Source organism: Mus caroli, chromosome 19 (genome assembly GCF_900094665.2).
Source record: "Mus caroli chromosome 19, CAROLI_EIJ_v1.1, whole genome shotgun sequence".
Classification (NCBI taxonomy): Eukaryota; Metazoa; Chordata; class Mammalia; order Rodentia; family Muridae; genus Mus; species Mus caroli.
Genome location: NC_034588.1, coordinates 1,502,864 through 1,517,553, shown reverse-complemented (window position 1 = coordinate 1,517,553; position 14,690 = coordinate 1,502,864). Strand labels below are relative to the sequence as shown.

General features: G+C 43.3%; 1 protein-coding gene across 2 annotated transcripts; it reads right to left on the bottom strand.

The window, feature by feature from the left end:
• Positions 1 to 4,410: 4,410 nt before the first annotated feature.
• Positions 4,411 to 13,694, bottom strand: LOC110285493 (RNA-binding protein 4B). 2 transcript variants are annotated; one of them, XR_002377062.2, is made up of 5 exons: positions 13,558 to 13,680; positions 12,563 to 12,986; positions 7,714 to 8,384; positions 5,789 to 6,010; positions 4,894 to 5,017 (listed from the first exon to the last, which is right to left on the bottom strand). XR_002377062.2 is itself a non-coding variant. In XM_021151695.2 (4 exons), the coding sequence occupies exons 2-3, from the start codon at positions 12,972 to 12,974 to the stop codon at positions 7,723 to 7,725; spliced, it is 1,074 nt and encodes a 357-aa protein (XP_021007354.1). In that variant the 5' UTR covers positions 12,975 to 12,986; positions 13,558 to 13,694; the 3' UTR covers positions 4,411 to 5,017; positions 7,714 to 7,722. The 2 variants fall into 2 exon arrangements, 1 of the variants encoding a protein (XP_021007354.1); XM_021151695.2 differs by lacking the exon at positions 5,789 to 6,010 and having other exon boundaries at positions 4,411 to 5,017; positions 13,558 to 13,694.
• Positions 13,695 to 14,690: the final 996 nt, after the last annotated feature.

Below are 14,690 nucleotides of genomic sequence, written 5' to 3'. Positions count from 1 at the left end.
GTGCAGTGCGCATTGCATGCTTTTCTGTGCCTGTCTTCACTTTGTGGCTGGAAATCAGAGGGAAGGAAGGAGTAGGTAGGTCAAAGGCTGTCAACAGGCAGACCTAAAAGATGAAGCAAGGCTTTGTTACAGGAGTTTTTGGGTTTTTTTTCTTTTTGCCAAGCAGAGCTGAGCCTTAGTAGTTCTGTGTCTCTCTCCCAACCCTACAAAGGCATTGCACTAGCACCAGGAAGTTTTCAAAGAATCTGGCCCCTTTTCTCCCGGTAGTGATGACATTTAAATCAGTATTTAAATGATATTTAAATTTACTTTCCTTTTATTTACAGTATTTCACAGAATGCTGCTTCTAGGGGCTGTTCCTTGTTTGGGGGCTCTGCCCAGCCCCTAGGGCTTTGCCTCACACAGGCTCAAACATCACAGGAAGAAAGGCAAAAGGACAGGGATATTTTTCTCATTCCCCCCCAAACTGAGCCAGCAACTTACCTCATTCTCACCACTCCTCACATTCGATATCTCTGTAGACAACTGATAAGTGCAGGTTTTTTGTTTGGTTGGTTTTGAGACAGAATCTTTGTATCCTGGCTGGCCTGGGACTCATCATGTAGACCAAGCTGGCTGGCTTTGACCACACAGGGATTCACCTTCCATCACTGAGATTAAAGAAAGGCCTGTGCCACCACACCTGACTAGTGTGCTTCTGCTTTAAAAAACACTTTTTTAAATTGCCTGCAAGTGTGTATGTTTACCACATTTGTGTCTGGTACCCATGGAGGTCTCCCGGTAGTGATGACATTTAAATCAGCATTTAAATGATATTTAAATTTACTTTCCTTTTATTTACAGTATTTCACAGAATGCTGCTTCTAGAGGCTGTTCCTTGTTTGGGGGCTCTGCCCAAAGAAGGTATTGGATCCCTTTGGGTGGGAATTATAGTTGTTTAGAAATAAATACATTTTTCTTTTGGGCAGTTCTAACTAGTTGAACACTTAGTTTTCCCCAGTATTTATTTATTAGGGGCAAGTGAAAGAAAAAGAAAGTCTTAGTATAGTTTTACCATCAAAGCTGTTGTAGTTACCAGCAGCTTAGATTATATAACAACTCATGCACCTGGAGAGATGGCTTAGTTAGCTGCTGCTCTTGCAGAGGATGTGAGTTTATTTCCCACCACCCCAATGGTAACTAACAGCCTTCTTTAACTCCAGCTCCAGCGTATCAGTGCTGTCTTTTGACTTCCTAGGGCACCTGTCTACACATGGCATATAGCAGTTGCATAGATACACACAAATAAGAAATATGGAATACCACTAGAGATTCTGGGGGCATCAATACCTGCACATTTTATTGCTGTATTTATTTGATCCAAGGTCTCTGTATAGTACTGGCTATCCTGTAACTTACACAGAGATATTCCTGCCTCTGCTTCCTGAGCCTTAAGGCAGGCACTACCATGATTGGCTCAACCAGTGCACACCTTAGTTTTGTCTGGTGCTGTGCATACCAATCACAAAGGAATCTCAGTGGCTTTGTTTGAATTTCTTTTGTGTGACAACAGGGACCATCCCACTTTCCTGTGGAATGTTGGAATTAACATGGGCCTTTTGTACTTCATTTGCTAGTAAGAGTGTCGACATGGACCTCTGTTGATGTCATTTGAAAATGGCCTTTTCAAAAAGTCAGAAGATTGGAAGGTATAAAATATGTGGTATCTGAAGTGATGGTACACTCTTGTAGCCAAAGCATGAGCGAGGATGATGCAGGATGACAGAGTTTGAGGACAGTCTTGATACCAAAGGAAGGAAGATCCCATCTCAAAAGAAAGTGAAGGGGATAGAGACGGCTCAGCAGTTAGGAGCACCGGCTTCTCTTTCTGAAGACTTAGGATTGGATTTTCCGGCACCCGTGTGTGTAAAAGTGTAATATCTGTGCAATGCCCTCTTCTGGCCTCCATAGATATTAGGGTTATATATCCAGGCAAAATTACCATTCACATAAAATAAAGTCTTGTAAAATGTGTTGGGTTAGGTTATAGCTTAGGAGGTTAGGTTATATAGCTTAGGAAATTTGGCACACATCAGGTTTTATGCTTGGTCTCCAGCACCCTCATCTAAATGAAGAAAGTTTCACATGTAATCAGAACGTTCACTTCACCATTTTCATGGGGGGACAGTAAACTTTAAGCAGGATTTAGTTCATCATTTAAATTTAATATACAGGAACTCAAGATTTATAAAATACTGATTAAAATAATTTCTCAGTTTGTTTGTTGAGGCTTATGCCTGCCTATGATTTTAACACTTTGGGGGTAGAAACTGGAGGATCAGGAGTTCAAGGCCAGCCTCAGCTATATAGCAAATTAGAAGCCAGCATAGGATAAATGAAATGTCTCAAAACAAAAAATGCAAAATAAAAGTTTTGGTTGGGGATGTAGCTCAGTTGGTAAGGTGTTTGCATACCATATATGAAGCCCTGGGTTTGATCCACAGGACTACATAGAACTAGACAGTTAAGTGTATATTATCCCAGCACTCAGGAGGCAAGATGATCAGGAGATGAAGGACATATAAAATAGCCTGAGTCCAGGTTAGGCTACATGTGACCCTGTCTCAAGACCTAAAATGGTTAATCTTTCATACATAAGATCAGAGGTCAGATTCCTAGGACTCTTGGAGAAGCTGGGTTCTTAGGTGAACAGCAGAGATGGGCAAAGTAGGACGGGGACAGGAGAGGACACTAGGGCTGGTTGGCAGCTAGTTCACGTGGACACCCATATTGACATCTTATTTCAGTCTTTCTGCACTGGCACACACACACACACACACACATGCACACGCACAAGATGTTTTTAGAAGAGTTGGTGAGATAAGTAAATATTTACTGTCCCCTAGGACCCAGGATGGAGCAAACCACCTCTGAACATTTTCCTCTGACCTCCACCTGTGCTTCTGGGCTGGCACATACAAACTTAAAAAGTTAAAGAGAGGGGCTGAAGAGAGAGGTCAGTTTTTCTGAGATTGGGTCTCACAGTGCAGGCTGGCCTCCCCTCCTAATAACCCAGACCCTGTTTTGAGTGTTTAACAGTGTGCGCCATGGACCCAGCATACTTGGGTCTCTGTAGAAAGTACTTTTTCTCTGATCCGGCATTACTGCGTCAGTGGCTTAGTTGTGGTGATCCAATACATGGAATCCTAGCACGTGAGGCAATAAAGGGGAAAGATCTGTAGGAGTTCAAGGAAAGCTTCAGCTACATAATGATGCCAAGACCAACGTGAGCTATACTTAAAAACTAGCTCCCCCTAAAACAGACCCATCTGACTCACTTTAGCCAATGCCTAACCCTAGCAGAAATATTAACACTTTGAGAAGAAATCACATAAGAGTTCATAAGGGAATTTACATGCACTTGGGAAAAATCTAGGGAACTGACCCCAGGCTTTGTGCTCTATATGGCTAGCCTCCTATTTTTTATTTTTTATTATTTTTGAGATTTTAAATTCATGTATCTGGATGTTTTGCCACATGCATGTTGCACCTACCCTTGGAGGTCAGAAAAGGACATGGACTCGCCTGGAACTGAAATCATAAGATAGTTGTGAGCCACCAGTATGGGTACTGGGAGTTGAACCTGTCCCCTCTGGAAGAGCAGTCCATGCTCTTTACTGCTAAGCCATCTCTTCAGTGCTCTGCACCCCAACCCCAATTAACAAAGGATAAACTAAAAATGATGGCTTATGTCCACTCCCAAGATTTGGGAGGCAATGCAAGTGTGAGGCTGGTCTGTTGTACATGGCATGTTCTAGGTCCACCAGGGTACATAGGGACAAATTTTCTCAAAAGACACAGAAGAGTGAGAAAGAGATCAATCCTATGAGGGAGGGTGTTACCAACTAAGGGTATGAGTACCTGAATGTGTCTGCCTAGTGCCTGGAGGGTATCCGATCTCTTGGAACTGGAGTTGTATAGATGGTTGTAAGCTATCATGTGGGTGTGAGGAACTGAACTGGGTCCTCTGCTTGCTCTTAGTCACTGCGCCCACCTCTCCAGCCCCTAAAACGTTCATTCTTTACACTGGCCCAGAACAGTGTGTTGTTCTATTGAGTCCCCTTGACAGGATTTAGGAGCTACTCTCGCATAGCCTTTTATGAAGCAGTAGTTTCTATGGGGCTTCTATCACTAGTACCTTGGCTTTCTGGGTAGGTTAACCTTTTAACTGCATTAAAGCCCTAGTTAGTTCAGAGAAGCGAGCTTGTCCAGATGTGTCTGAAGAGTCTAGCTCACCTGGAACCACAGATTGCTGAGCTCAGTCTCTCTGTACGTTTTAGGCATTCATTCACGCATTGGAATTTTGTAGCTCAAGCACAACTTAAGAATCAGAAGACACTAGTAAATAATGGTCACTCGGTTAAGAAAAGATTAAGTATTAGAAACATTTATTTTATTTATTTTTTTTTTCAAAAGAAAATGTGGGAGGAGTGGAATAAAACAAGGCTAAATTTCAGCAAATGCTGTACCACGATCACAGGTCAGACAAAACCGAAAAACAAAACAAAATCAAACCAAAACAACAACAAACCCAATGGTCCTAGCAACTTCAGAAGACTAGCTTCAATGTTCCGAGTCCCGCACTAACCGAAGAGTTAAAGGTTGCTTGCCACTACACGGTCATTTCAAAGGGAAAGGAGATGCTGCAGGAAGGCAGGGAGAAGGGCTCAACTCCTAAGAAAAGCAAGGTTAAGAGGGGCTTCTACTGTACAGGAAGGGATGTCAGCCTAACCCTTACCTAGGGCTGTTCAGAGCTGAGGGCGGCCATAAGGAACAGAGTGAAAAGCTACAGACAGCTAGCATCGAGGGAAGAAAAGTCAACTTAGGAGAATTAAATTAAGAAAGAAAACATAGTTGGTCACAAATTCCTTTGTTTACTGAAACATGAAGCAATGGAAACATCCTGGCAAAGGGGACCGCGAGGACCAAGTTCTCATATATGACCGCAGCCCGAGGGTTCAGTCCGCAATTATCCTACCTGAAAGAGAGCAGAACACAAGAGGCTTACACAATGCCTGGAGTGCAGTCTGGTTCCGAGTACAAGGGCCCTGGTCCCGTCCTGTATGCCAGTTGGGGAGGGGGGGGTGACACAAAGAACAAAACAAAATCAAGTCAGGTTTTGGGTTAAATGTATATCCCACAAAATCACCCCAAATTCTAATAGGTACAGCTAGGAACCTATTTAAGCTATATGCTGCTCAAGATATAAAACTGCTGATAGTATAAACCCGCAAACCCACCATTTTCCTATCTTTTAACTCCGGTAACCCTTCTATAGTAGAAGGCTTCAAGGAAGGTATAAATCTTCAATAGCTAAAGATTAATTTGGGGGTCCAGAAAAAAAAGCAAATGATGGCTAAGATATCAGATAATAGTAACCTCCTTTAAGAGTTGGGATCTAAGTATGTTGCCCAGTATGAGCATAAACATCTGTTCTGAGTAGCTGGGACTACAGGCGTCCACCACCCATGCATGCCTAGCCCAATTTTACTATTACAGATGTTCCAAAGAAAACATTCAAAAAGCATAGTCACCAAGAATACTGTTAAAGAACAGTTGGTCATTCACCCTTTTAGGTATCTATCTGCTTATTATATAGTCAGGTCAGAGCCATAGTTGCAGTAGTTTCCTAACTGACCAAATAACCCCTGACAAATGAAAAGAAACTACTGCTAGGACTGGCTAATTCCTCCATTGATGGTGGGAACTCCAGACACCAATGGCAGGGGGAAAAAAAAAATTAACTCACACCAAGTTCCTCTACTTAATACAGACACAGGGCCAAATCTTGGTCTTGATCTGTGCCAATCGACTTCAAAAGCTGTGATGTTCTTGGATCAGTTCTGTTAGGGTGAGACCCGAATTTGGATCCCCAACAGTTGTGGAGTATTTCATCCTGGCAGCCTCATTAACATCAGGCTCCTGGGACTGCAACCAACTCAGGGTTATTCAGTCCATTTGAGGTTCACACCTGGAAGGTAAGTTTCTTTAAAAGTCATCACTAAAAAGAGGTTAGTTGAGCAACTACTGACTGACGTTTAAATTCACTTTTAAAATGTCCTAAAAACACCCTTAAAGGCTAATAATATACTAACTTAATGTTAACTTTTATACTTGAGAGAAAAAAGTTATCTAACAGATTTATGCTAACTTTATCAGAGGTATCTCACAAAGTAGACCCAGGTGTAAAATTAGCAAACTCCATTCACATGTTGAACACATGGCTGAATGATGGTTCTAAGAAATCCCAAGTCTCAATGACACAAGTGTAAAGCATATAAACTTAACAACATGCATGCCATTCTTTTCTCAATACATATATGAGTGCAGGGGATAAGTTGAGAACGTTGAAGTGTCAGTGGTAACCACACTGTTGGGGCTTTAACTCAAGTGATGCTGCTCGATTTCAGTGTACAAGGAAAACCATGAGAGAACTGTAAATTACAAATTGCCATTTCCATTCTAGTAAAATTTACTTGTCTCTGGATATCTCCAATTCTTGCCATTCCAATACTGTACACATTTCTTGGAATAGGGAAACACTGAATTTCCTGTATCACCATCTATAAGATTTTGGCACATCAGAAATTGTTTTATCTAATTCCTTTGAATGTTCCCTTAAAACACAAAACTATCTCAGAGAAACAAGAATTTTATCATAGGCTATGAAGAAATAGGGTGTAAGTGCCTATATCAAACAGATGGATGCTTTGGGCAAAATAAAGACTTCATAGAATACATGAAGCACTTTCAAACATGAAAACATGCAACACAGAAGTGTCTTTATCTGATGCACAAAGTAGCACACTTTTCCTTTGATAAAGGCTAATAAGAAATAATTGGGTTTTTTGTAACTTGGGGGTACTGCTATATTTCCTAGATTTTACTACAACTTGCTGTGTAGTCTAGGTTTTTCTCTAACTCATCATAATCCTTCCACCTCTTCTTCCCTGGTACTGAGAGAGACTATAAAAGTATGTACTACTCTAAGAAGTATTAGCAAACTGGAACCCTTGAAGTTAGTTAAAACTCTCACTGTGCTGTCCATTACTAGCTCCCGAATGGTCCCCTTCCCCTTAACCATCACAGCACTGTAGCAGTGGAGAGTGCTTTTATGTTGGTTTTTAAAGACAGGGTTTCTCTGTGTAGCCCTGGCTGTCGTGGAACTTTGTATTATCAGGCTAGCCTTATTCAGAGCTCTACCTACCTGCCTGTGTCCCAAGTGCTAGATTTGGGTGTGTGCCACCACCTACTGGCCAGAATTTAAGAATCAGCTGAGTCTGAATTTTGGCTCTATCATGAGATAATCATAGGCAAAGTAGTGATGCTTTCTGAGCCTTAGTTTTCCTGGATGAGAATGTAACTACACAACAAAGGGCCAGCATGTTAGCACTCCCTGCCTTTTTTTTCTTCATACCAAGTATCTTTTTACAACTGGTTAAATAATATTTTCACTGAGCATATTCATGTTTCAGAAGAAACACATCGGAATCACACTTAACTCCTCAACAGGTCAAGTAAACCTGTGGCGTAAACTATAGAAAATACTCAAAACCTCTAAGTTTTGCTTTTTTGATATGGTCCTGTTTGGTGATCTGGCTCGTCAGTGAAGCAGAGGTCTCTTGTAGGGAACTAAGTGCAAATTTCAACCACGTCCTTCCTCCCCGCTCTCACCTCCAGTTTTTAAAAGGCTGAGTACCGTGTTCGGTCCACATACTGCTCCCGCTCATACCGGGCCATGTCATACAGAGAATTCCGAGCAGCTGCTGAAGCCTGAGACATCTCGCTCTCTGGCCCATAACCATAGCCCTCTCCAACTGCGGGGAGCACAGCCGCATTCCGACGTAGTGGGCTCCTGTCCCTTCCATAATAGGAAGAGGAAGCGGCAGCAGCCATTGCAGCTGAGGTGGCAGCAGAGCCAGAGTTCTGCAATAGGTGTCTGTCATAAGGATCAACAGAAGTGGAGTTGAGGTGACTGGGTACAGCTGAGCTCTGGACTTGAGGAAGATGAGACATGGTCTGCTCTGCATAATTGTATGCGGAAGCTGCAGCCGCCGCCGCCACAGCTTCGTAAGATCGGACGCGGTAGCGCTTATAGTAGTCAAGTGCTCCGTAGGCATCGTTGTAATACATGGACTCCCCATAACCCATAGTATAAGGTGTGCGCACTGCTCCGTACTGTTCATTGTACTGCTCAGTAAAGTCTGCCACACGCCCTGTACGGTCTACTGGGCACTCTTTGGACCAATGTCCTTCTTTACCACACCGATAGCAACCACTCTGGTCTCCCATCCCAGGGGCAGTCCGAAGCCGGCTGGTTGACAACTGTACATGCATTCGTTTGCCTTGAGGAAACAGATTAAAATGATTACTCATTAACACTTTTCACTCAAAATTAAACGTAAAATATATGGACATACACACTCCTGGGCCCCTTCATTCAGCAATCCTTTTTTAAAAATTGATGTTTCAACAGAAGTGAGACCCATAAAATTGGAGTCAGCTCCTGTTTATACCAGTAACACAGGAGACTCTCCCCTTGTTGTGTCTCCACAGCTTATTTCCTTCCCCAGCGCAGAGTGCAAAGATTGCTACCTTTTACTGTGACTGCTACTACCTCCAAATCAAGCTAGACATCTAACAAAACCTTCCTACTAATAAAACTAATAGAAGTTTTAGAAGACATCTTTTCCACCTCTGAATATGCCCCTTAGCATGTATATATGACACCATGGTCAACATTTCTAGATTTCAACTCCTTTTCTCATACACAGAACTGTTTGAACATAGCCTCTTACAGTAGGTACTAAAAATGACCAGGTTCTGGGGTTGGACATGGCTCTCTCAATAGTTTAACATTTGGCTACTGAATGAAAAACCAAGTTTGATCCCTGGGACCAAACAAAAATAAGATGAAAAACAGCACTCGCTTTTTAGAAACTGTTCTCATGTAAAAGAATGACCAACATTTTATTCCTACCATGCAGAACATAATTTCTCTACAGTTGCTCAAAAGAACTGTGAGCACCCATCCAAGCAATACACATATACATGTTTCTAGAAAATTACCACTGAGAAATAGCTAAGAAAAGAACTCTTGCCCAAGAGTTTATGTACCACCCAGTCCAGGGACCCTTGTTGTCTCCAACCTAAACCATCTTTAGTGAGAACAAAGATGCTTAGCCAGGCTGTGGTGGTGGACACCTTTAATCCCAGCACTCAGAGATCAAAGCAGAGACAGGTGAACCTGAGTTCAAGGTCAGCCTGGTCTACAGAGTGAGTTCCAGGACAGCCAGAACTAACTATGGAGAAACCCAAAACAAGTGTTCAAACTTATGACCCCAGCTACTAGTCTTCCTCATACCACTGATGCTGTCAATAGATAGATGGTGTGAATTCTCTGAAAGTATCGTGTGCTACATGTACTCATACCTCCTATGTGAGGTTTTACAGGATAAGCCACTTTCAAACAGACAGCTGTGTAACTGACAAAATAACCATGCCAGTCTAGAAAGGGAACACTGCATTGACCCAGAGATCTACAAGTCTACTTTTAAGGGGAAAAAAACAAATGAATTTGTTGACTTTGATGGATTCTGACTGAGTTCATTTTCCATTGAAATACAGTGATTTTACTTGATGTCTGCCCTACCCTAGTCATGCTTTTAGTGTAGAGGATGAGCATGCTTTAGTGTGGCAAAATCTATTTCTACAGTTGTGAATAGGATGCCAGTATTTTTTTTTAAACTTAAGCTAGAAACACCTGTAAAATAAATGAGAGGTGGCTCCCTTGTTTTGCATTCTTTCCAAAGGTTATGTGGGCTTTCAATTTAAAACCTCTTAAAAAAAATATCGCTTCTCGGTCTTTTGGCTAAGATCAAGTGTAAAATCTCTAAAATTCTGTGCTTTAGAATCTCAAAGTTAACTGAAATTTTACAATATTTACCAGAAAATCAGCCCAGAAAAAGCATTTTCTCTTGAAAACTAGAACAAAAGAGACTATTAAAAAGCTAAAAAGTTAATCCTAATTCTGAAGGTCTATCTTAGGTAAGGGTTCACAGAAGACTGGAGGTGTAGGTGACATAATAATGCTCCATTGATTGGTCACTAGAAGGACGGACACCCCTAAGGTCTTGCATGTCCTTCCCAATCCAGCTGTCCGGATGGTTACTTGGGAACAGCCTCATTGCGGGTTCCAACTCAAACTGCATTCCCTGCTGCCTGTGGAGAGGAAACAGCTTGAAAGCCCCAGGTAAACTTAGGTTTACACAATGCAGAAACTTAAATATTAGACAACCATTAATGCACAGAAGTAAAGATTCCAAAGATGTTCAAAGTGGCACTTTATCAACCAAAAAAGACATTAAGTTGAACAAAATGCCAAGTTGGCATCTAGATTGTAATTTCAAGAAGACACATGACAAGCTTATGTACAACTCCAGCACTTAGAGTCTGAAGCGGGATTGTGATTGTGAGGGCTGTCTCAGCAAAAAAAAAACCCAAAAAAACCCCCAAAAAACCAATTACCCAGTGTTAAACTTTATGTTACATCCTAGAGAAAAAAATTAGCTGAGTACAAAAATAGCTGCATATGTAAGCAAGAGCAAAGCACTCTTCAGAAGAGCCAGAAAAAGAATGTGATACTAATAAATGGTTCTTTTTCAACTCAGTTTATTGTCTGTACTTTCTATGGAAGTGATTTATTTATATTTTTATATATATATATATATATAATAAAAATACATCCATTGCATTATTCAGTTCCCTGTTTCTTTGTAATTATATCTGTTATTAAGCAAATACAAGGGATAAGAAGCATAACTCAGTGGAAATGTGTACAGAGCATGCTCAAGATCCTGGGTCCAATATTCAGCACCCAAAAAAAAGAGCAAAGGAAAAAAAAGGTCCCATGTACTCATCCTTATAACTCTCATTTCCTTTAAAATGTAAAAGGGCATATATTATACACTGAGAATTTTATTTGCAAATTTAGGGTGGTTTTTTTGTTGTTTTTTTTGTTTGTTTGTTTCTTTTCATTTTGTTACTTACCCTCTTCAGGGATGGGGACATACAGACTCATGGTAGAGCAATATTTGTGGGGCCCTTGGATGACCCCAGAGCCAAAGGGGTGGGGCAGGAACTTCCTTATGCTCCCCTGCCCATTTATGACCTCTTTCCACATCAAGTGAGAATTAGGAATGTTTAAAGTTTAACTGTCAGATTTTAAGTACTTTCCTAACCAGAGTAGAAGCAATCGTGGTTGCAAATAGCACTCAACTTTAATTTTCTATTGCTTTTATTGTCAAAATGCACGTATTACCTCACTGCCATCCTTTCACAGAGGCACATGAGATTGCTATTTTATAATGGGAAAAGCATAGGGAATACACTTGTCAACTTGAAATTAAGGACAGGAATTAGCTACAAGTTTTACCCTAGGCTTTCAATAACTAAAGGCCAGGGTATTGGTGGTGAAGCTAGAGTATATAACAGTGAGCCTCCAGTAAGCATCACCGTTTGCATATTCACACTTCTCTGATTTAAGGTTTCCTTTTCTCCACCAATTCATTGTTTTCTAGTAAGAGGACCTTTGTTAACTTAGGAACTAGAAAAGTAAACTTCAATAAAAGACTTGCAGGACTGCTAACCAATGAACTTCCTGCAATGTGGGTCTGATCTGTTTCCTAATACAGTAGCCATTCCTTCATTCTTGCCCACACTGGAAAAATCTAATTTGAAATTTTACTTCAATTAATTTAAATTTAGTAGCCATGTGTAACTAGTGGTTACTATAGTAACACGATTCAAGTATTTTCAGACAAGCTCCTATGGTATTGGTGATAATACATACACACTTATGATCAATATAAGCAATATAGTAAGCTCTATAATGTCCTTGATGACATTTCTCTAGAAGCAAGACCATCATTCCTATCCAATTTCTAAAGAAAAAAAAAGTTTTCCTAGCCTGTTAAAGTAATAGTTAGATGGAGCAGAAGAACCTATGACATGTTTCCTGGCTTTGCCTGTAGTAGCCCACAGACTGAACCACCCCAAAGACACCCATCTACCCAAGCAGACCCACCACAGATTCTCATACTGCGCTTCCTCTAGATTCCCTTTTTCCTCTTTACCACCACCAGCCATCCTTGAAAGCAGCAGAGGGTAGGTAAAAACTCTCAAAGGTCACCACAAACCAGCAACAAAGTCCTAACCTCTAGCCCTTCTCACACTACCTACCTACTTCTCTGTCTAGGCCACTTAAGACTTGTGACAGTACTCAAGTGAATGAAGAAAGGAAGGCGCCAGTGCAGTTGTGGAGAAAGCTTGGCGAATACAATGGGAAAAGGCTTACTTCCTTCCCCAAGAGTGAATTATGCTAAGAGTAGTAAACATAACCTATTCTTTGCATTTAAAAGACTGGTAGAAGCCACTCTCGAAGCCCCGTGGTCTTGTGTTCTTCCCTCTGCCTTGAGCTAGAGACTCCACGAAGGTCTGCCCCCCAATCCCCAGAACAGTTCACCTTGAAACTCTGTGTTGTCGAGGCCCCTGATGGCCTCCACCGCATCCTCTGCCCGCTCCATGTGTACAAAGGCATAATCTTTCACGATGTCACATTCGATGACTGGGCCGTACTCCTCAAACTTGGCCCGAAGCTCTTGGTTGGTACAGGTGGGGCTGATGTTGCCCACGTGTAACTTGGTTGAAGCTTTGCTCTTATTCTTGCTGGCTTCCACATTGATGTTCACTCCGTGCAGCTTGTAGTGGTGCAGGTTGCGTATGGCATCCTCAGCGGCCGTCTTGTCCTCTATGTGCACAAAGCCATAATTCTTAATGATGTCACATTCCAGCACCTTCCCGTACTGCTCGAAGAGTGAGCGGATCTCCTGCTCTGTGGCCTCCCGGGGCAGATTTCCAATGAACAGCTTCACCATCCTGACAAGAGCCTGGCAGAGAAGAAACAAGATTTTAAAAGTCAGGTGTGAAGTGAGAAACTGACACTACAGCACACCCCGACCCTCAACAGTTCTTTTTGAGAGAGGAACTGCTGTGTGACAATGCCAACAGAAGCTCGGGGGTCAGAATGCACAAGGTCTAAGATATATATCCGTGAGGTCAGGCACATTGACTCTACAAGGTTAGCTCCTTCACGGTTTAGCACAGGGATGGAAGGCATGAAGTATCTGAATGTCCCTAGTTACGGGATTTTGGAGGGAAATCTGTGCACCTCTCCACAGCGCGGTATCCCCTCCCACCATACTCCAAGAACGAAAGCCCTCTTTCACCCAACAGTGGACCCCCATCCTCAGCGGCCCAACCTCCGCTCCTACATCCCAACAAAGACTCGGCCCGACCCCTGCCCCGCCCCCTCCAGAGACCCGGCCCCGCCTCCTTTCCTTGTCTTCCCGGGACCTTCCTCAGAAGATGAGTGGCCCCAAACCCGAGCCTTCCCGGCCCTCCGAGGTCCGGCCCAGCCCGCTCCGGGGCTTCCCACACACCCACAGCATCCTCTCCTACCTCCGGGTGGTGGCGGCGGTGGCGGCGGGTCCCGCGTCAGAGAGAACCCTACAAAATGGCGACGGCCGCTCGAGCCTCGGCGCGACCGGGCGCTTTCTCGCGCGCCAGCTCACGCACGCGCGAGTGCGCGCTGCCTGCCTCCCCTCCCCCTCGCAGGAGCGGGGCGACCAATCCTGCGGCCGCACACAACTGTCCGCCCCCCGTGCGGGGGCGGGGTCATGTGGTGACGGCACTGCGGAGCGAAGGTCAGCCCGCCCCCAGCCCGGGCTAGCCAATCACCGCCTTGGGAGGGGGTCGCGGCTTGCGCGTCAAGAGGGCTCAGGAAGCAACCATTGCCTTGGCAAAACCGTAAGGCCCGGGGGAGTCTCTAAGCATCACAATGGATCGTGGTATTGGGCGCACTGTCGAGGGGGCTGATGACAAAGGGTTGTCTCACTGGGCCCGCTAGAAGGGGGTTTTCTCAACCTCTGGCTGCTGAGAGCGATACTTCCGAAATCCAGGCACCACCACATCTTAACCTAATCTCTCCCTTGTTTGGGTAGGAAGGGGTAAGAATTCCCGTAAAACAATTTAATTTTCACTGCAATAGTGTTGTTATTGGTGAAGAAGCTGAGACTGAGAGTCGAGTAGAAAGATAATCTGGGTTAGAACTAGGTTAGGTCTGAGGGAGGCATCTCTATCCAAACTGTACTTTGTCATGTTTATTCATGAATATACGTGGGCTGGCTTTCCCTCGTAGTATCTGTCTATCGTGGTTCCTGAAATGTGGTGAGCATTACCAGGGGATACGTTGTCCAGAGGTCCAGGGAGAATCCAGGTTTGAGGAATGTGAGTGACAAGGGCTCCGCATCCGTCCCAAGCTGCCTGAGGCACAGGCAATTGTCAGGCTCCAGACTCTCTGTTGCGGTCCAAGGGCACCTCCTGGTGGCAAGCAGGGTACCAGCTTGATGGATCACTCACTATCACAAAGCAGCCGGTTTACAGACATTGATGGATTGAATTTATCTCCTAGAAGAGGAACCGGGATGGTTGTTAGACCATCCCCATTGTTGTCAAGACAATTCCCCATTGTGGTAGTTCCAACAGCAGCTCCTCCAATAGGATAGAGATCAGTTCCCCGAGTTGACTTCCTC